Here is a 20,336-nt window from a genome sequence, read left to right on the forward strand (position 1 = left end):
TAATAAATCTAAAGCAACTGGCCATAAAATCCTCCTAATATGTCACAGAGACTCAGGAATAATGTTCATATAACAAACTGAACTCACCAACAACAACAGTACAGCCAAACTATTCGCATTCAAAAAAATCTTTTGCAGACTGCAAATCATGTTTATGTTTTGAAATCATGTTTTGTCATGTGGCGCCACCTATCGCCGTCTGCCAATCATTGCAGTAATCTCAGCTGCCGAGCAACCACGGGTTGCCAGTTATGTCTGAGCTACAATAGCGGAGAAAACAAAACCTAAAAGACCTCGGTATTTAGATTTTGAGTGTAGTAACTGTTTTTGGCCACATTCTTACATATGGCACCTTTAATTTTCAGCCGACAATGAATCAAAGAAAACATAATTATACATGTCATGTTTAATGTCCGTTCATAGATCAATCTCCATTAATTTTACACACAGGGTTTCAAATTCAAAGTAATTTCCAGTTTCAAAATTTAGACTGATCACATTTGACTCCATTCTGCTCACAAAAACATTGCTCTTGAGAAATCAAATTATGCCTCAAAAATGTGATTCATCAAATCAGACATTAAGGTATCGTATCATAGTTCTTTGTTACTGGGTAATGGTATTTAATTTGCAGATTAGATTTCAGATGTTTTGTTATTGCTTTACTGACAAAAACATTCATTAAACCCTACACACTGAACCTGTGATAATCTATGATGCAACAGTAAAGATATTACTCGCCCCGTTAAAAAGTTACATTTTAGGCATTCGTTTTGATAGAATTTGTCAACTGAACTTAATCTTAAACATATGACTTGTGATCATGTGAAGGTGATAATGTATTCTGGGTATGCCTGAATATCATTGAAGACAACAAATATTTGAGGGTCGATGATGTGGTCAACGACACTGTCATAGAGATCTGCAGCATTGGTCAAGCCTTTGGAAGGCGGCGTGATCATGCCTTTTACTCCCTTGGTGTAGTCTCCAACCAGGACTCTTGCCAGGTACAGGCGCTTGTGCATACTGGCATCAGGCTGGGCATAGCGCTTTGAGTAAGCGGGGTCCACAGCAAAGTAAGAGCCATTCCCATACATAGCACCTACAGCAAAAACAAACACATGAAAAAGATTACATTGAGACCAAAACGGAATTTAAGGCCAGTGCCACACCCAGACGGAAACTGCATGAAACGCAAACAATCTTTGCCGATCTCTAAATCTCTAAGGACAGGACGTGTTCTAGTGAGATCTAGTGCATTTTCAGACTAGTTACTTTTCATTGACAGTAGTTCCTGCTTCTCACTTCAAATAACATCAGTACATTTCCATGGTCTCAATCACAAGTTTCAGGTCTTGTTTAAATCACCATGATGTCTACTTTAGAAATGATGGTTCCAATTACAGTCTAGTAGACATTAAATCAGAATCAGAAATACTTAATTGATCCCCGGGGAGAAATTGATTAAAGTAGGCATGCTTCATATGATTCTTTTTTTTGAGAGCCCCTCTTCTTTTCCTTATATTTTACTTTTTTTTGTTGTGAAGCACATTGGGTCCTAGAAATGCGCTATACAAAACCGATTTATTATTATTATTAATATTTAGAACTGGGCTATGGAGTGAAAACACAGCTACCTGCAGGCCCACACAAAACATTTTTCACCTCTTGACAAAAGGCTTGCATGAGAAATTTTATGCCAGTTTAAGTCTGTGCTATCTTAAAGGGACACTGTGTAGTATTTATGGGTTTATATAATCCAAAATCCACTTTTTTATACATATTATGTGCTCCTGCATTGTCTAGTCGCTGTATAATAGTTTTTGTTTCATTTTCGTAGTGTTTCAAAAAGTCATGTTAAATAACATGGTCGCGGGCTGCGGTTGCCTTGCCACTGTTAGCAGCGAGACGCCATGTTTCTACCGGAGCCTGTAAGGACAAACGCGAGAGAACAAATCAAGCGTCGCTTTACTTGCAGCGGAAGTCCCGCCTCCTCTCTCTCCGCTTCGTCTGCTACGGCCGCGGTAGCTCGCCCTCTCCCTCGCCTCACGAACCTCATCTGCTGACACGGAGGTAGACAACGAGGTCGACATTTGACCGGCTGCAGATACCGTAGCGCTCAGGGAAGGGAGGGGGTGAGCAGAGGAGCAGTTCTTTGTTGTAAATTTCAGCCTCTCCTCCAGATGGCACTATAAACTACTTACTTCACCTTTAAGAATGCTCCTGCTATTTGTCAGAGTTACAGTCTTTAACAACAGGAGAATGAGCATCCACATGTTAAGCTGGTTCCTGGTACAGCCAGCACTGCATCTATTATTAAATCCAACACCTAATGGCTGTATAATACGCACACATTTGACAATATCCCACTGATGTAGTTTTGAATGTATAAGGCTTTGGTTACCATGTGTTCCTGCGTAGCTACGGTTGAAGCCCTTGCTGTTGATGAGATCGATGGAATTGACACCAGTGCCGTGAAAGAGCAGCATTTCATTTCTCGTGTGTTTGTTCTTCTCCTCCAGTTGTTTCCTCATGAGCTGGTAGCTCTTCCACAGTGTGGGATTTTGGACCCGTTCAATCTGTCAACACAGTTACATCCAAAATCAGTACTAAACACAAAGGTACATGGATCATTTAGTTGTTTTGTCATCATAAAAAACAGGTAGTCTGATTGTTTTGAAGAGAGAGGGAACAACAACACAGACACAATGATTAGGGTTATGATGCTGATGGGATGAAAAGACATATGCTATCATAGAAAATGATCATACCCCGATAACATTTATAGTGAGACCGGTCTTTGTGAGTTTCTTCTCCATGTCACGGTATTCGTTTGAACTCCCAGTCACAGGAAACAGCTTCACAAGGTCACCTTTCATGTCATCCCAGTGGGCGGGCAGGGCATTGTCATCTGTACTGTCTGCTTAAGGGTGAGACACAGATATATTTGTCGTTTTGGTCATCATCAATTTGATGACTGTCAATCACAATTTTACTCTGACCATCATCTCTTGTTAAAAGCACAATATACAATATGATATATATGATATATGCCAACATTAACAGATTAAAACATAACTCCTGATTATGACACATCATACACAGGACATCCTGAACATAGAGTGTTGGAGTCAAGTGTTGAAATGGACATAATAAATAACCCCAGTTTTGCAACATATTTAAACACATGGCCTAATGGTTTCTCAAATACAAATTGTGACAAGTGGCAGAAAGTTTCATATTGGACCTTTAATTTCTTCCGATCACATGTTTGTGTTATGTTTTGTCATAAGTAATTAATTCATACATTCATTCAAGAGCAATATCTACAAACTTGTTTTGTGATGTCAGGCCACGATGACCTAAACCTCTGACCACCACATCTATAAGATTAAACTTGTTTCGGTTCACGTTCACAAAAAAGCTGCAACCTGTCACAATGGAGAGACTCGGCTGTCCCATTTCCGAGGTGTCTTCAAACTCCTTCAAGAAGCCAACAAATCAACTACTCCTGAGATAATGGGATCCAATGGGTGTGTACAATATATTAAATTATTGGATTAAAGCTATACTTACCTTTCTTGCATTTTTACACTTTACTTTTGTAATCTTAAATTGCTCCTAATAAGCGTATGGCACTCTAAAACGTAAGATAAACCCACTGGGTTTTGAAACTCATCATTATTTAATTATCATATAATTATGATAAAAGTATGACCAATTAAACAATTCGGACAGGATAAAATAATTCGCCGAGCTACCTGTCTGTCTTCTGTCACGCATCTCGCAGATCGCTGTCACAGCTTGCGAGTTGCGCGCATCTCTGACAGAGCAGTGCTGCCAACGTGGCGACTTTGTCGCTAAATCTGCCGAATTTTTGTGGTGTTTGGAGACTCTCACGTGAAAGCACGTATTGGGATCACCTCCCAAAGCACGGTAAACTGCGCAAGAGGACAACCTCTGCAGACCTTTTTTTTGCGAAGAATGCCACAGCAGATGATCCACATATTTGACTTGGTAGAGATTTTTTAGGCAGGATGCCCTTTCCTGACACAACCCTCCCATTTGTTCAGACTTGGCAATGGCACTAGAAGTAGCCTACACTGGATGTGGCTCCTCGTGGCTGGGGTCAAAATAATATAATTTGGGCAGACCATTATGATCAGATCATTATTAACTGCCAGACCCCAAGCTGTTCAGATTTAATCAAAAGAGGATCTGCTATTATTCCAATTAATCATTTGAGAGTCTGATTCGAAACACAAAGACATCTGCTGTTGGAATCTGTGGCACTAAAAACAGCCATTTTCAACTCTACTTAGATTATATTAGAAGACTAATGGGAGTAAAGCAGGTTCAAGTTGAATAAATGTTGAACAAGTTAGGAACAATTGCCTCCTTATTGATGTTTGTACAGATTAACAGATTAATTAAAAACAGGCAGAAAAAAACTGACCTTTTAACAATTTTCTCAAAAGCTCCACTTCTTTGTCCCCATTTGTAGAAACTGCTTTTCTGAGCATCGCATTTGCAGTGTATGTTTGATTGTAGATCTCGACCTTTACACTTTGTTTTTTATGCAGAGCCTCCTCAAGGTTGAGGTTGGTGTACATGTCGAAAGGCAACATCACCCCATTGTGATCTTGAAACTTCCATTCTACTAGTGAAGTCATCATCAAGGCTTTGTTCTTCAGGATCTCCGTCCTCTCCACCTTCTTGATGATGTCCCTGAGCGAGCGACAGAAGAAACAATTACAGAAATAACTTCATTGATTTCACACGGATTTTCTGGGTTAGAGTCATCAATAACTGTGGTTACTGTTTGCTGACCTGACTGCAGAGTCGACTATTAATACATCCCTGGTCAGACCCTCCAGGTGGATTTTTGGCTCCTGGTCTTCTAGTCCTTTTTTCAAGTGGATGCTAACTGCAAATTTCCTCTGCATGGCCTTCAGCTCATCCATGTCAGCCTGTGACAGCTGACTGATATATGGGTCATTGATATTTCTCTCTGCCTGCTCCATCACAATCAGTGCCTCGATCTTTTTCTTAGCCTGGCTCACATCCTGCAGTGGTTGGGAAACAGGAACAGACACCTTAAACTGACTGAAGCACACAATTTACTTTCAGTATTTATTCAGTGTCTGTAACACCATTTGACCCTTGATGGTTTTTGCCTGTATAATCCTCTTAAAGTAAAGGGCTGCAGTGTGATGAATGAATCATGTCACCTTTTCGCTGTCAGCACACAAGTCAAACACAGTGGGCTCAAACTCCTCCTTCTCCAGGACCAAACCTTCGGAGCTGGGCCAATCCTCACTAGTTCCAAAAAATGAGGCAATAGAATCTGAAAACAACACAGTTTGTTTCTCAAAGAGTGCAGTGTAATCTTTTTATAAACTTTATAAAAACCACTGACCTTCAAACAAAGAGACTAAGTAGCTCAACCTAATGAGCAGACCAGAGTTCATGAAACGACCTCTGGATATGGAATTTATTACAACAATTGCATCTTAGTAGTTTTAAAGTATTACCCAAATGTATTTGACAAGTAAAATAGTTTGTGGAACCCCACCTCTGAGCAGAGCTCTCAGGTTTATGGTCCCCATAGTGTACCGGGCGCACGACAAATATGACATCATATCCTGTGTCGGACCGGGTGCGTCAGCTCCAAAAGGTGTCGCGGCGCTGGGGCGCGCACCTCTGAACTTTTGTAACTTTGTCGGTTACGGCGTGTGCCAACTCTTCATTTTCAACGGAAGGCTGGACGAGCAGGTCCGCTTGTTCGAGCATTTGGATGACTCTTCTGTCCGAGAGCACTGAGACAGTCAAATGGCCTTAAATCCATGGAAGGAGATCGCTACCACATTACATAAAGAAAATGGTTTTTGCCGTAGGACGTGAAAAAAAAGAGAGCTCATGCTCCCGGTCCAACACAGGATATGACGTCATTTTTGTCGTGCGCCCGGCACACTACTGCGACAATGAACCTAGCTTAAGTCTTTATTCTCTGCATTAAAACATTGACATATCTGAAGTGGGTGGACTTTTCTTTAGGATACCTTTGATCTTGGTAAAGGTGCTCCTCTCCTCCACCTCCTCTCCCTCTCTCTTCTTCATGCTCTTGTGGAAATATGTGATCATAGTCGTCTGGAAGATGAGGATCTTCACGTTGTGCACAAACCTTGGCTGTTTCTTCCTCACAAAATCCACCACTGCTTCGACCATTGCATCTGCTACTGCCAATGGGTCGGTCCCTCCCTGACCTAAAAGGCAGACATGGACCAGTGTTGGTGATGTAATGAAATTGAATGGCAAAGTAAAGCAGTGAATCCATTTGCTGAAAGCATACTTGTGCAACGTGCAATGCACAAGGGAACAAGTGCAATGCATTCAGCATTGACTGTGTGTCAGTACCTCATATAAATATACTCAACAAAAATATAAACGCACAAACTTGAAATGATGAACAAAAACAGAATGTCATGACATTTGCTCAGATTCTTGATGCATTTGTTTATGGAATGACTTGTTTTGCTCAAACCCAGTAGTCCAGTGTCACTTGGCCACTCCTATTGACTACAATCTCAGATTGAGTATTTCAACTCACAAGAGTCATGGAGCATGGCAGAGTGGTGGTCAATATGCGTGACCAGCACACAGACACTCCTTATGGTCTGGTCAATAAAAGGGCACACCAAAATGTGGACTTTTGTCACTTTTCAATACGCCACAGATGTCACAAATCATGAGGGAGCGTACCATTGGCATGCTGAGTGCTGGGTTGAGCGTTACAGCTGTGGCAACACAACTGAATGACGCCGTATTCACCAGACATGTCACCTATCGAACACCTTTGGGATGTTCTGGATAGGCGTGTCCGCCAGCAGGTTCCAGTTCCAGTTCCCCAGAACGGCTGCCAACTTCAAGTGGCTCTGCAGGAGGAATGGGACAACATCCCCCAGGCCACGATCGACAAACCTGGTGATGTCCATGCGTCGCGTTGGATCATCAACCCCCATTGTGTTCTTTCTGCCATTACTCCAGGACTTTTGTTTTGAAATTGATCCTAATGCTCGTAAATTAAAGCCACTTCATTGATAAAGTTGTACTGTTTTTTTTGGACAGTTACTCTGTTTTGTCACATAACAATAACTACACGTTTTTCTTTGTGCATTAATATTTTTCTTGAGTGTAGAACTATCAACTTAAACTCCACTTTAAATAAATTAAACAAAGCAATATCCATTCAAAGTCAAATGAGAGCAATTTTTGTCTTGACAAACCTGTTCCTAGTGCTGGGAAGGAGACAGAGGTGAACTTGTTTTCCTCACAAAGTTTCAGCACTGAGTAAACCACTTCCTTGATAATGGCAGGGTTGTTTTGGCCGACAATGTGGATTATGGCTTTGCAGGGCAAGAGACCACCTGATGTCAGGATCATTGGACATGGCTGGAAACTGGCGGAATTCACTACAGCAACGAATGAAACGAAACATTTCACAATAAGACTGAAGACGTTCAATGTAAACAATTATACAACTTAAGAGGATGACATTGAGACCCAAAAAACATGGGTCCAGATTTATCTGAATTATCCTTCAAATATAACATTGTGTGTTTTTATACATCAAAAAATCATTCATGTGCCAATATTGAGTCTAGCCCTGAACTGATGCTTTCAGAAGAGACTTAGCAGCTTCAGTACGTACCAATCAGTGAGCACTCCAGCATGACAGTTAATCCAGCACCATCTAAGATTGCTTTGGAAACTCCTGTTATTTGACAGAGAATCAATGAGAAGCAATGCTATTTAACAGAAAAAAACAGAATATTTATTTTGTACAGTGTTAAATATAAATCATAAATACATTCCTTCCATCTTTCTTGTGTACCTACTGAAAATTCCCACTATTTGCAAACATGCATCGGTTTTTATATTGATGAAACTTTGTTGGACTTTTTTGACATAGTAAATTAAGAACTGCTGAATGTTCATAGGACAGCCACCTGATTGAAGGTTGAAGCCCTTATTGGAGGAGTTGACGATGACATCGCTGGTCTCCTTGGTGATGTCTCCTGATGACACCTCAAGGGTGATCTTGCCCATCTGCATCTGGTACACACCGAGGGAGGGGGACGACACTTGACTGAAGGAGGCTGTCGCAGACAAACAAAAAGGTCCTTTCGGTGAAAAAGTCGCTTCCACCCACCACAGATAAAGGAGTTGTAATCTTGTTACCTGCAGTTTGGTGTGATTGGTTGAGTGGTTTCTGAACTGTTGTGTGGTGGTTAAACGCTTGTGCTTCATGTTGAATTTGTCTCTGCGATGTTTGACCTTTGAATTCTCTGGTGAAACACTGACAAACAACATTTCATTACCATCTTGTGAGGGAAAAACATTATTCGGCCTTCTCTGAAGTTATCAGCTCCCATTCCTAAGCACAAGCCTAAACAATTCAGGACGGCGCCTGCCAAAACTGTTGTTGTCACAGCGACCTTGGTATAGCACTGTTGTCTACAGAATTCGTCTCTTCTTGTTTTCGCTGAGCCTGACCGGCATGAGGCAGATGACTGACGCTACTGCGCAGTCCTCCCCAAGGTCAGCTCCATGTATCAGCAGAGAAAGCACCTTTAAGTATCCTAACTCTGGGACTCACAGGCAGACTGACAGAGGATGCCCAACTGTTAACATACTTGTTTTATGTTCGGCATTGTCTCAGTTCTCCTCAGATCTGAGCTGCTTCCAATAAAGCTTTTCCACTTAACTCATTTCTGACTCCAGGAAACTCCATCTTTGGTCGACTCACTAATTAATCAAATCTTCGCAACACATCTGATAACAACGTTAAAAAAAAAATGGCTAGCCACGAGTGCAACTGTGTGGTCCTGTGGTGTTATATCATAAATAGATAAATATTCTAACCTCAGCTGGGCTCTTGTCAACAACATTGCAATTGACTAGTCTGTTTTTTTCTTTTATCAAAAATCGTTTGGTCTGTCTTAGGCTAGCTTTACACGACAACGATCTGAACACAAACCGCAAAAGTGGCGTCGTGTTCCCACTTTTTATTTCGCGTTTAGACGAGTGTCTTTGGGTGGAAATCTGCATGCACACGGTGTGTGAAATTTGATATAGTATGCATGCCAGGTGGCTAGGTGGCACTGTGATGATGTGGCAAACCTGCCTTTACAAACCAAAAAACGTACGTCAACAGTTTGACTGTCACTGGGGTGGACGACGATCACCACCTCTCTCAGATGCCTGGTAGACCTTCGCTGACTAAAGGAGTGGATCTCCCTCAGCAGGACTCTGATCACCACGTCCCTGGGGAAGCTCAGGTTTCCTGATCCAATGGCAGGGAAGGACAGTGATGCCATCTTATGCTTCTCGGCCATCTCCAAGCAATATCTGACAATGCTTATTAATATCTGTGAAAAAGAAAGAGAGACAGCGCGAGACAGAGGGAGAGTGGGACCAGGATACAAAGAATGGCCATCCAACCAGGAGGAAATTGATGTCAGCTGCCTCTTACCTCCTCTGCCTGGCCTCGTCCATTGTCCCAAAAAGGGCAAACAGAGTGAAACACTTTCTGGCAAGCAAGGTTGAAGCCGTCTGTGATCACGACATTGCCATACTGCAGCGTGACTGCTCCTGCTCTGGCCCGGACAGCTAACTGCAGGCTGTCCCCTGCTGCCTCCAGGATCGCTTTGGAAACAGCTCCTTGGTTCAAATTCATGTTCTCGGAGATGGTGCTCACAATAACATCAGTCTGCCGATCAAAATGATAGGTCAGGTTGAAATGTTAAATATGTTAACGACATAGAATCTCCAAGTGGGTAAATATATTTTTCCATGGAGGCCTTCTGTCTCTAGCTCCTCCTACGGACATACACACACATTTCATACGTGACTGGATGTGTTGAAAGTAATCAACACATCCAGTGTGTTGAAAGTAATCTCTTCATCCCCAATAACCTTTTCTGAGTTAACCATACTTTTGGACTTGTGTGATTGAGCAAATATGCAGATCAGTGGTCTAGTGTGGTCTACTGAAGTGAGTATACTAACGTGAAAACAAGAAGAAAAGGTGCTGAACAATCAGGCAGCCAGTGGAGCCTGTTTAAGTATACACCCAACCTGCCCACTCACTTGCTGTGAATTTTCCAAAGCTTCTCACATGAGCTAACATTATCTGTATATATGACAAAGGTGCTATCTCATTATCTGATATTTTCAGGAACTATCTCACATATACAGCCCTTCTGGACAATGCAAGTAACTTCTTCAGTGAGGTTTCTTGAAGCCACTTGAGCTAGGTTTATAATCACCGTCGTGTGCTAGGTGCACGCCAAAAATGACGTCAAATCCTGTATCTCGCACTGGGCGCGTGAGCTTCAAAAGGTGGCGCGGCGCTAGGGAATTACTAAGAGTATACTGCGAATACTGCAACGAACAACGTGCTGAGCATAAATGCCTACATGCATGCACCGACTGCGGAGCCCCACACCACGGGGTTAAGCGCGAGTACAAACAAGGCTTTAGTGACTATGATAAAATATCAACAGAGGGAGAAAGCAAACTTTAAATCAGCACCAGAAATAGAGCAAAAAAAAGTCATGTGTTGGACATGATAGGTTAACATCTCTATAGAGCAATTTTTGCTATCTGTTTCCTCAAAATGATAATATTCGAAAGTGTTTTCTCCACAAACCAAAGATATTACGTGTTTTGCGGCTTTTAAAAAAAAAAAAAAAAAAAAAATCAGATTTAAGAAGCTGAAAAATCTGTGAAAAAACTCAACACTCAAACCAAGTATTCTAATACAGTTAATGGTTAATAATGGATTAATGTTTGCAGCCCTTGTTACATTACAGCATGTCATGTCTTACTCACAGTTTGGTCCTGAATGTTTCCGCTGCATAGAACAATCTTCAGACCTTCAGCTGTGGTCTGCTCCGTCGGCCTACAGCCGATCAAAGAACAGCACTGGTCATTATGTGGGTCACCAATTCACAGAAGAAAAAAACAACAACAAATAAATAACCTCACCCTACGTGCACCCCCAGTCTGGGGTTTCCCTTGGGGCTCTGACCTCCCCTGTTACCATTCAGGCCTAAAGGAGCTCCAGCTCCTCTCCCCCTTTTTCCTCCTCTGTTAAAACGATGGCCTCTGGGGGACGTGTTCGATTTACAACCTCGACTCCACTGATGTCCACTTGAAGTAAATAATAAAAATACCATTTATACATATTGTTTATTATAAAAAAAGTAAATATGAGTTGTGATTTTTTAAGCATTACTGCCAAATTGCCTGAAGCTTCTGTATGAAGCCCTCAGATTAAAGTAGGGTAAACTATTTTGCATTTGCAGTTTATCTTTTATCTGTAATAATACATAGAGTGATTTTCTTACTTTAAAGGTGCATTATGTAATAAATCTAACGCAACTGGCCATAAAATCCTCCCAATATGTCACAGAGACTCAGGAATAATGTTCATATAACAAACAAACAAACTGAATTCACCAACAACAACAGTACAGCCAAAATATTTGCATTAAAAAATCTTTTGCGGAGTGCAAATCATGTTTATGTTTTGTAATCATGTTTTGGCATGTGGCGCCACCTACTGCCGTCTACTAATCATTGCAGTCAGTAGAGTCTCAGCTGCCGAGCAACCACGGGTTGCCATTTACGACTGAGCTACAATGGCGGAGAAAACTAAACCTAAAAGTCCTTGATCATCATCATCATATTTTGAATTTGAGTGTAGTAACCGTTTTTACACATTCTTACATATGGCACCTTTAAGAAAAAGTTAGGTTCGATTACACTTCAAGGTTTTATGGTAAGTTAGAATTATCATGCTTACTCAAACCAAATAAAGCAAATGGGGGATTTCAGAGAAATAAAAACCCCTTGAAGTATATCCTGATCGACAGTAAAGTTTTCTCATAATCAAACAAATGTTTACCGTGAAGCTGTGCTTCTGTCCACTTGCTGTGGTTCAGTCATAGTAGGTCCAAGGTCACTGAACACCTCGTTGACAGCTTTGGCCAGGACTCTGACGGTGCTACTGTTGCTATCCACCAGGTGAATTTCAGTCAACGATCCTGGACCTTGTGGGCTGTCGCAGAACTCTCGCACTGCCTGAGCAATTGACTCAGCACAGAGATCAACAGGAAACCCAAACACGCCTGAGCTGATGGCTGGCAGAGCAACGGTCGAGCAGTTGGCCCTGTCTGCTTGTTTCAGGCTCTCTTTAACAGCAAGCTTCAGACGCAACACTGACGTCCTCTTGTCGGCATCAGAGAAACGTGGACCGATTGCATGTATGACGTACTTGCAAGGAAGGTTACCTGCGTCTGTTACGATGGCATCACCTGGGTGAAGATTTCCATTTTTGGTGATGTAGTCATTGCTGAATTTCTGTAGCTGTGGTCCTGCCGCCTTGAGCAGTGCCAAAGCTATGCCACCAATGTGCTGCAATTCCTCATTTGCTGCATTAACGACAGCATCAACAGTGAAGCTACACATGTCTGCCTTGCGAACTGAAATTGTGACCCCCTGTGTAGTCTGCACACGGCAGTAACGAAGGCCTCTTTCATCATCATAGCTCTCTTCCTCCTCTTCCTCTTGAATATCTGGAGAAAGCACCACTACACAGCTCGACTCTATCATTATCTGAGAGAGCAGCATGCTTCCCTGGGACTGGAAATACTTCTTAGCTCCAGGCTTGTCCACAATTAATCTGTCAGTAGAGAGAGCACTGATCAGTTGATCGAAGCAGGGTTTGGTTTTCTGAACATGAAGACGAGCCCCGGAGATGATGATTCTAGGCTTTTCTGGATCAAAATGGACCGACACATCATTGGCTTTGACAATACTGGAGACATCATGTGACTTTTTATTTTCAATAAATTGAACAACAGCAAGTGACTTGACACGCATGGTTTCTTGAACTCGTGTGTAGTTCACGAGAAATTCCATCAGAATAAGGCTGACCTCCTTCACTGGATTCCGAAAACCAGCCACCGTCAACTTGTCCCTTCTCTTGGGATCTACCTGAATGGCCACTGTGATATTTTTTGAAGAGTTGTAGGCGTCTAAAAGTTGTTGGTTGAGGTCCAACCAGGTGCTGAGTTTCAGAACTTCCTGGTCCTCCACATCCAGTGTGTTGAGAGCCAACATCGTTTTCATCTTACTCTCTGCATCAGCAAGGATACTTTCAGAACTGGCCAACAGAAAAATCCCTTTGTTGTCAATGCTGTAGATAGCACTGATTCCTTGGGATGTGAACAAGTCTTGTGAAAGACTCATAGGATCCACCAACTTTAAAAACTCTTGAAGACATTGTGGGACATTCAGCTGTTTTCTACTCATGTTCCCATTCATCTCCATGATCCATGCTTTAGTCTTGTAAACCTCTGCTGGGAGTCCTGAAATGGTCAGCTTCTGGGTGTCTTCATCGTAAGAGAGTTTCATCTCAGGGGAAATATCAAATGATGCCTTCTGTAGCCCACTGTGTGTCAGGATATAGAACTTTGCAGGGGACACATCAATTACATCTGAGATCTCATTGGTTTGTCTGTCAATCTGACTCATGGCTTTCAGAACAATGTTTTCCACAGGAGCCCTGATTTGTTGCACATCATCAGCTTTGCCAGCAACGGTCAAAACCTGCCTGGGAGCATCCAGCACCAGGACAGCTTCTTCTTTAACAACCAAACGGACCTCTTTCTCCACAGCTTTCCATGCAGGTGCATTCACGGGACACTCAAAGGCTGAGAACTGTGACATTAATGTACGGAAGGCCTCTTTAGCAGTGCTCATCCACTTATTTACATTAGAGCCAGTCAGATCCTTCTGCCTCATTAGACTTGGCAGAGGGCTAAGTTTTACCTCAGGTCTATCCAAGTCGACACTGCAAAAGTATGGACGCATCTGATCATTGATGACTTTGAACAGTTTTTTCATCAAGATGAATTTCCAGATTATGTGGTGAATGCTCTCATTGAAGGGCTCCGGCAACTTCCATGATGGCCGTACTTTGCCATACAAGGCAGTGTTCAGGAACTCGTTGTATGGATACATTTTGACAGGGCTGGAGCCTATTTTATAGTCCTCTTTCATGCAAATGCTTTCCACAACTGCAGCAATACAGAGAATGGAAAAAAGACTCATCAGGTTAGTTGTTTTACTGTCAACTACAAAGTGTTCAGATAACAGTTATTTTGTTGTCACCCTTGTCACATGACATTTTTAACACCCCTAGCACTGGTATAGCCGTTGTTGTGATTTACGTTTTGTTTTGCTACAGTCTGAATGGGGACTGCAGAGAAAAGTTGTTACCCTGAAAAAGGTGATCAATAAAATTCTAACTGAATGCTAGTTCTCCAACAGACCTAAAATAAAATGGCCCACAGAAGTTCCATCTTTGCATCAATGAATTCATGTGAATCAGGTTTAACCCTCGTCCTAACCCTCAGTCAGTGCCATCAAATGTTCTATACCCAACTGTAGCTATAGGGTGTCCAAATAATTTTGGCCAAACATGAAGTTTTCCTATACCTGTCCAACACTTGAAAACAAGACCTCAGATTACTGTATTCCCTTGACTTTTGGCTTAAACAAATAACAACAGGTTAAACATCAGTAATATAGCAATACAAACCTTTGGGGTTCCCGAAGGAGATGATGGCAGCCTCTTCAATCGGGATCATGGTGATACTGAGTGGCAGAACCCAGTTTTTGTCAAAATACAGCTCTAACATATCTGAAATAGACAAGACATATTAAACTATTTTTGACTTTTAAAAACGTTGTGAGAAAAATATTTGAGAAGGGTGGAACAAGTTCAAATACTTCTAAATACTACAACAAAGGGCGACAATGACAAATGTGATAAAATGTGACATGACAAAGTTGACCTAAGAAAAACTGTTTGCTGTCATCATCTTATCTGTGACTGCTCTCCATTGTTCATCTGCTGACCAACAGGGTTAAAGGGTTAAAGCATGAGCTACATGTAAGATATGAGCTTGAAACACTTAATTTTAAACTGTACATGATAAAACAAATCAAAAAAAGGGAGGTTTATCAGATCTATCAGATTCAGTTATCACGCTTCACTAAAACCTGATCGAAAAGCTATCAGTTAACTCTCATTCCTGTTATTAATTAAACAACATAATCGGAAACCATCAATTACGTTTGTTAGTACGATTGATATTTTATATAATGTGATCACACAGAAAAGAACAGAAACAAACAAGAAATAATGATGAGTCATTAAAAGCTCAATTTTAATGTCTATTTTGTGGTGAAACGGCATTTTACCTTTAACCACAGTGGAATGAAGACCCTCCACTCGGACACTCTTTGCTGCCTCCAGTGGTTGAGCAGTCATTCTGTGTTTCTTCATCTTCTCACTGGTCTGACTCGCAATGACAAACTTCTCAGCATCTGCAAAATACTTCAGATTACTCCTTTAAGCCTCAAGTCGTATATTAATATGTTAGTGGGAACTAAAAACGCATAGAAACGAGTAGGTGTACACTTTGCATATGGTTTTTATTTGCTATCTGGAAGAAGCTTCCCATAAAATCAGATTCTAAATGACGTCCATGATGTTTTACCCTCTGATTTGTTAAAGACGACGACAGCTCTGTTAGATTCCCAGATGATCTCCAGGCTGAAGCTGCTCTCGTTCAAACCTGACACATTTTCCACCAGCATCAGCAGCATATCCTGGCACATGCTGTCTGGTATGTTCTCCAACACAACTGCAGCACTTGGAGCTGTCTCAAAGTCTGCGGAGACATGAAAACAAACATGTTTTAACTTCATCACATTGACTTAGATTTTTGAAATAAAAAAAAATGGAACAAAAAGTGTTCTATCAAATTAAATTATTTGCATTTTAACCACAGAGAGGTTTTTATATATATATGTTGATGATGTTACTTTGTTTGTTGACAGCAGCAGCAGCAGCTCCATTTCCAGGTTCAACATTGAACCTCTGAGTCTTTTGACCTGTGGGTGAATCAGAGGTTTGTCCAGGTTAGATCAGTGATGAAACAAGACAGACCAGAGTGTGTGAACAAAAACATGCCTGTACTAAGACTTCGATATCATTGTGAAGAAAATGGATTAATATTCATTTTGTTTAAATGTTTATTAAAGCTTTAATGCTACAGTAAAAAATGTTTTAGCAGATTTTTTCCAAAATGTTCTTAATGGGAATAAAAATGTGCATGAAGTGTTTTAATCATGATGATGAAAAGTGTTTTTACCAGAGATGTCGCCGCCGCTCACTGGACTCTGACAAGACAAGAACAAGAATGAGCAATAATGTGTTTTACAAACTCATTATAAACTACTAAGCTCAACACAAGTACTCTCATAATTATAGATGAGGGCACACAGTGTGAATACAGCAATTACTGTATACAGACTGATCAATGGAAAACATTTTTTTAAAGTTTTTTAAACTTTACTCACTGTTGCAGAAATCAGCCGTAATTGAATCGTTTGATTCCCCAGGGTGATTTCATGATCGTCTCTGGTGAGAACTCGCTCTCTCACTGTGACCAAACAGAACGAATCAGAGTCAAAATTCATTTCACAACGTGTAACAATTCTGCAAATTTTGAAATTTCACTGTTAAGGAGGGAGGTAATGTTCAGACTGAAAAACATGTGTAATTAAATTAAGTCCTGCGTTACTTAACCACAGATTCAATTAGACAATCTTTTTATTTGTCTCGCAATGGGAAAGCAGCAACACAGATAGTAAAAAACAACAACAGATCATAAAAACAATGGATTATACATATACATATACATTTTTATATTTCCAGATATTATCTGGCTATATAAACAAAACTTTAGCAACTACTCAGTATAGGTGATAAAATGTTTCATCATATCACAATGAAAATATGATGATGATTTCTCAGAATTTTAAATTCTGTTTTGGTCTGGAATAATATATAGAGTTCACAATAAAAATGTATCTATGATACTAAATTACTCAAAAAAAACTAAACAACAACAACAGAAAAGTGCACCAAGTCAGAGATCTACGTTGACACCACACCACACCCCTCTCCCCCTCCCGTTGTTGCCTCAAACATGACACTGGTGTGACTGGCTGATGATTGGCTGTTCTGCCCTAAGTCCCGCCTAGATTTATCGCTCAGCTCGTTCACACTGTCACCGGGTCTGTTTTTTATTTCCTGTTAGTTTGTCGATCTTTGTGTTTTTATACTTTTTTATTCTAGTGTCACTCATTTATATTTTTATATTTTATACCTTTTGTACCTTTTGTCATTTTATTAATTGTTTTTTTTGTTTTTAGGGATGTGGTTGGATGGATCACATCCCTTTCTATAGCCCTTGTATTGCATACGTTTACATATATATGCTTATAGTCGCGTAACGAGTATAATTAATGCGGGCGTGTATTGCCTGTGTATATCAAGGGTAATGAAACGCCCCAAACTTAAAAGCACCTTTTGCTGAGCACCCCCATAGCACCTGCAACAGGAGATCTCTGGAGCCGCCACTGAGCAAGAAGAACCTCTCTCACTTCACGTGAAGGTGTAAAATATTGAAAACAAAGTGTGAAACTTTGTTTTTTTATTTTATTTTACTTAAAGTTAAAGTTACTTTTATTGAAAGACAAGGGTCCTGCCATTATGCCATCATTCTGCTTAGGGCCCCAATTTGTCCAGGAACAGCCCTGCTCAAGGCACTGACCTTGAGTAGCCTTTTCCAAATCTAAAAAATTATTTAAAAATTATTATTTATTAGTGTGCTTGCTGAAAGGCAGCACACTATTGTTGAGTTTTCTTATTCCTGTCAGCCAGATTTTTGGTCAGCGCCTGCTCTGAGACCTTTTGAGATATCTCCACCGGTCCAACTCTAGAACGTCCGGCCAGAACCGGTGCAGTGTGGAAATTGAAGATAGTGTTACTTACCCTTGTCGTTCTTCCGCTATATTGGATTGAATAGAAAGCGAAACTAAACTTTCACAGGTCAAAAAATTGTGTCTGATCTTAACGAAACTTGACGTACATGATCCTTGGACCAAGCCTCACAAGAGTTACCAGAAGGATTTTTGATTTTCGGAAGCATTTGCCCGTCACAGCCAGATGAAATCAAAACGCCAAACAGGAAGTTAGCTCATATATCAGGAACGCTTTCACGATTTGAAACCAAACTTTGTACATGAACTCCAATATGAGGAAGCACAAGATCTGAAAAAAAAAATATCATTAAAATTTTAAGGTTATAACTTATTTACATGACCACATCTGAGTAACTGGGTCACTGTCCCTAGAATGGGCTTACAGATAACAGAGACAAAGAACCATGTGTTATTTATACCCAGCAAATTCAATACATTTCAGAGTCATGGTGTTCAAATCTAACTTGTTTCATTGAGATGATATTACAAAAGTTGATAGGAGAGTAATATTCCAACGTTTACATCTATAAAAGCATACAAATTAATATATTTACTGAAGATGATGTATTATTGTGTTGCTTTGCAGTGTTTAAAGACTAGCAATGCATTCTGGGTAGGCAGCGGCACCTTTCCTGTTGGGGCAACATTTGACGTTACATGTTGAACCTGTCAGTAGCGAAAAAAAAGAGGTTCATCTCAAACTTTTAATGTTAATGCATTTATACACTAGGTGGCGCTGTTGTGTTACATTTCACATCTAAACACGGTTAAATCATTACACTTACTGTATATATTATGGTTAACAAATATGTTCTGTGTGTCTGTAAATCGAGAAACAGCTGTTACAAGCTGCTCGCATTAGTGAAATGCACCCGAGCAAGCACACTCTGCAGTTACCCCGGAAATGCATTCTAGTTTGATTGATGTATTTCTTTTTGAAATAGAGGACCAACTTTCAGACATTTGGTTGTCGATATGATTGTTTTGTTGTTTTTACACCGTGTACCCTCTTTATCAACAGGATGATTCTTGGTTGTCTGGTTTTTTTTTTGTTTATGTTTATGAACTTTTTGTCACTCACCCTCCTCTGATTTGAAAAACACGGCCGCTCTCTGGGCTCCGTCGTCGGCCTCCACTCGACAGTCGCCCCCGCCGGACTTCTTCTTGCTCTGGAAGTAAAGCTGTAGTTTGTTCCTCAGGGTTTTGGTCGGAGTCTGATCCCAGTCTCCCTCCACGATCACCGGCCGCGGACACCCGTCTTCCTCCATCGTGGCGTCCGAAGAACTAACTCAGAACTGTCAGACAGAGACAGAAACACAGCGTCGTCCGCTTTCGCTTTCGTTTCTTCACAAGCGTCAACTGAAATGATTCAGCGGAAACCAAATGAGAAACTTTATGTGATTAAAAGTGAACAATCTGTAAATACTCCTAACCTTTTGTTCGTCACTTTTATCCACTTCCCTTCCTCATGACACAACTCTGATTATTTAAAAAAAACAAACAACCCCCCCAAAACATAATGTTACCAATACTGTCAGGGCCGGACCAAGCCTCCATGGGGCCCTAAGCAAAATTTAATTTTGGGGCCCTCTGTTACTGCCGATAATAATGATTATTGATCATTCACACACCTACTATACTAAAGGTATTTTACTTATTCTACTCTGTCACGAATATGAATACACCTGTAAAACTAAATGTGAGAACTTTTTGTTGCATGGAAGCAGATGCCAGATTTGCAAATGTACAGAAAAGTCTTTCAATTAATATTTGGCAAAATCAGCAACTCCCCCTACTGGCAACACAGAGAATCAATACATAAAACCAAACGGTTTATAAGTAAAATATTAAGATATTGAGGTCTGAAGGGATTCAAAATACACTTATGTAATACAAAGATTTGACTTTTATATGTAAAAAAACACAGCATTAAATAAAATAAACACACAAATATTTAAATAATAATGTAAATCAACAGAGGCACCCGGCACAAGGTAATAAAATGGTTTATAAATAAAATATAAAGTTAAATACTACCATCTGACAACTATGTAAAAACTGTGAAAAAGCTTTGGTAAAAATGGGGAGAAAAATTCTAAATAAACTACAGCATTAAACATGCTCCCTGCCTCTGTACTGTTTGTAATGGTAATTGTCTGAAGTGTTTTCCCTCACGGTTGTTTGCAAGTTCTGCGACAGCGTTTCCTCACCTTCCTTTTCTCATTTCTTCACTTCTCCATTGCTGTTTTAATATCTATAATACTAGGTTAGTGGGTTGTTTTCCTTGATTGTTTTTTTTCTTTGTATCCTGTGAAGCACTTTGAGTTACATTGCTTTGTATGAAACATGCTATTTAAAGTTTA

The 20,336-nt window shown here is 40.5% G+C and overlaps 1 protein-coding gene across 2 annotated transcripts; it reads right to left on the reverse strand.

Annotated features, from left to right (window-relative positions):
• Positions 1-398: 398 nt before the first annotated feature.
• On the reverse strand, positions 399-19,288 carry LOC310940276 (protein mono-ADP-ribosyltransferase PARP14-like). 2 transcript variants are annotated; one of them, XM_083905208.1, is made up of 23 exons: positions 19,055-19,288; positions 16,504-16,586; positions 16,296-16,323; positions 15,967-16,035; positions 15,639-15,812; positions 15,340-15,465; positions 14,675-14,776; positions 11,975-14,150; positions 11,053-11,217; positions 10,897-10,966; positions 9,536-9,772; positions 9,210-9,431; positions 8,242-8,359; positions 8,010-8,159; positions 7,712-7,774; positions 7,287-7,472; positions 6,063-6,266; positions 5,232-5,347; positions 4,831-5,066; positions 4,457-4,728; positions 2,772-2,920; positions 2,405-2,579; positions 399-1,102 (listed from the first exon to the last, which is right to left on the reverse strand). In XM_083905208.1, exons 1-23 carry the CDS (start codon positions 19,239-19,241, stop codon positions 822-824), a joined length of 5,589 nt encoding a protein of 1,862 aa, XP_083761334.1. In that variant the 5' UTR covers positions 19,242-19,288; the 3' UTR covers positions 399-821. The 2 variants fall into 2 exon arrangements, with proteins under 2 accessions (XP_083761334.1, XP_083761333.1); XM_083905207.1 differs by having other exon boundaries at positions 2,772-2,923.
• Between the last annotated feature and the right edge of the window lie 1,048 nt (positions 19,289-20,336).

This window comes from Microchirus variegatus (assembly GCF_963457635.1).
Source record: "Microchirus variegatus genome assembly, chromosome: 18".
In the NCBI taxonomy this organism is placed as follows: domain Eukaryota; kingdom Metazoa; phylum Chordata; class Actinopteri; order Pleuronectiformes; family Soleidae; genus Microchirus; species Microchirus variegatus.

Coding starts and splice junctions, on each gene's coding strand:
- LOC310940276 (XM_083905207.1), bottom strand. CDS start 19,241: ATGGAGGAAGACGGGTGTCCGCGGCCGGTGATCGTGGAGGGAGACTGG. Junction 16,587..19,054: donor GTTTTTCAAATCAGAGGAGG/GTGAGTGACAAA, acceptor GTTTGGTCACAG/TGAGAGAGCGAGTTCTCACC. Junction 4,729..4,830: donor ATAGTCGACTCTGCAGTCAG/GTCAGCAAACAG, acceptor TCGCTCGCTCAG/GGACATCATCAAGAAGGTGG.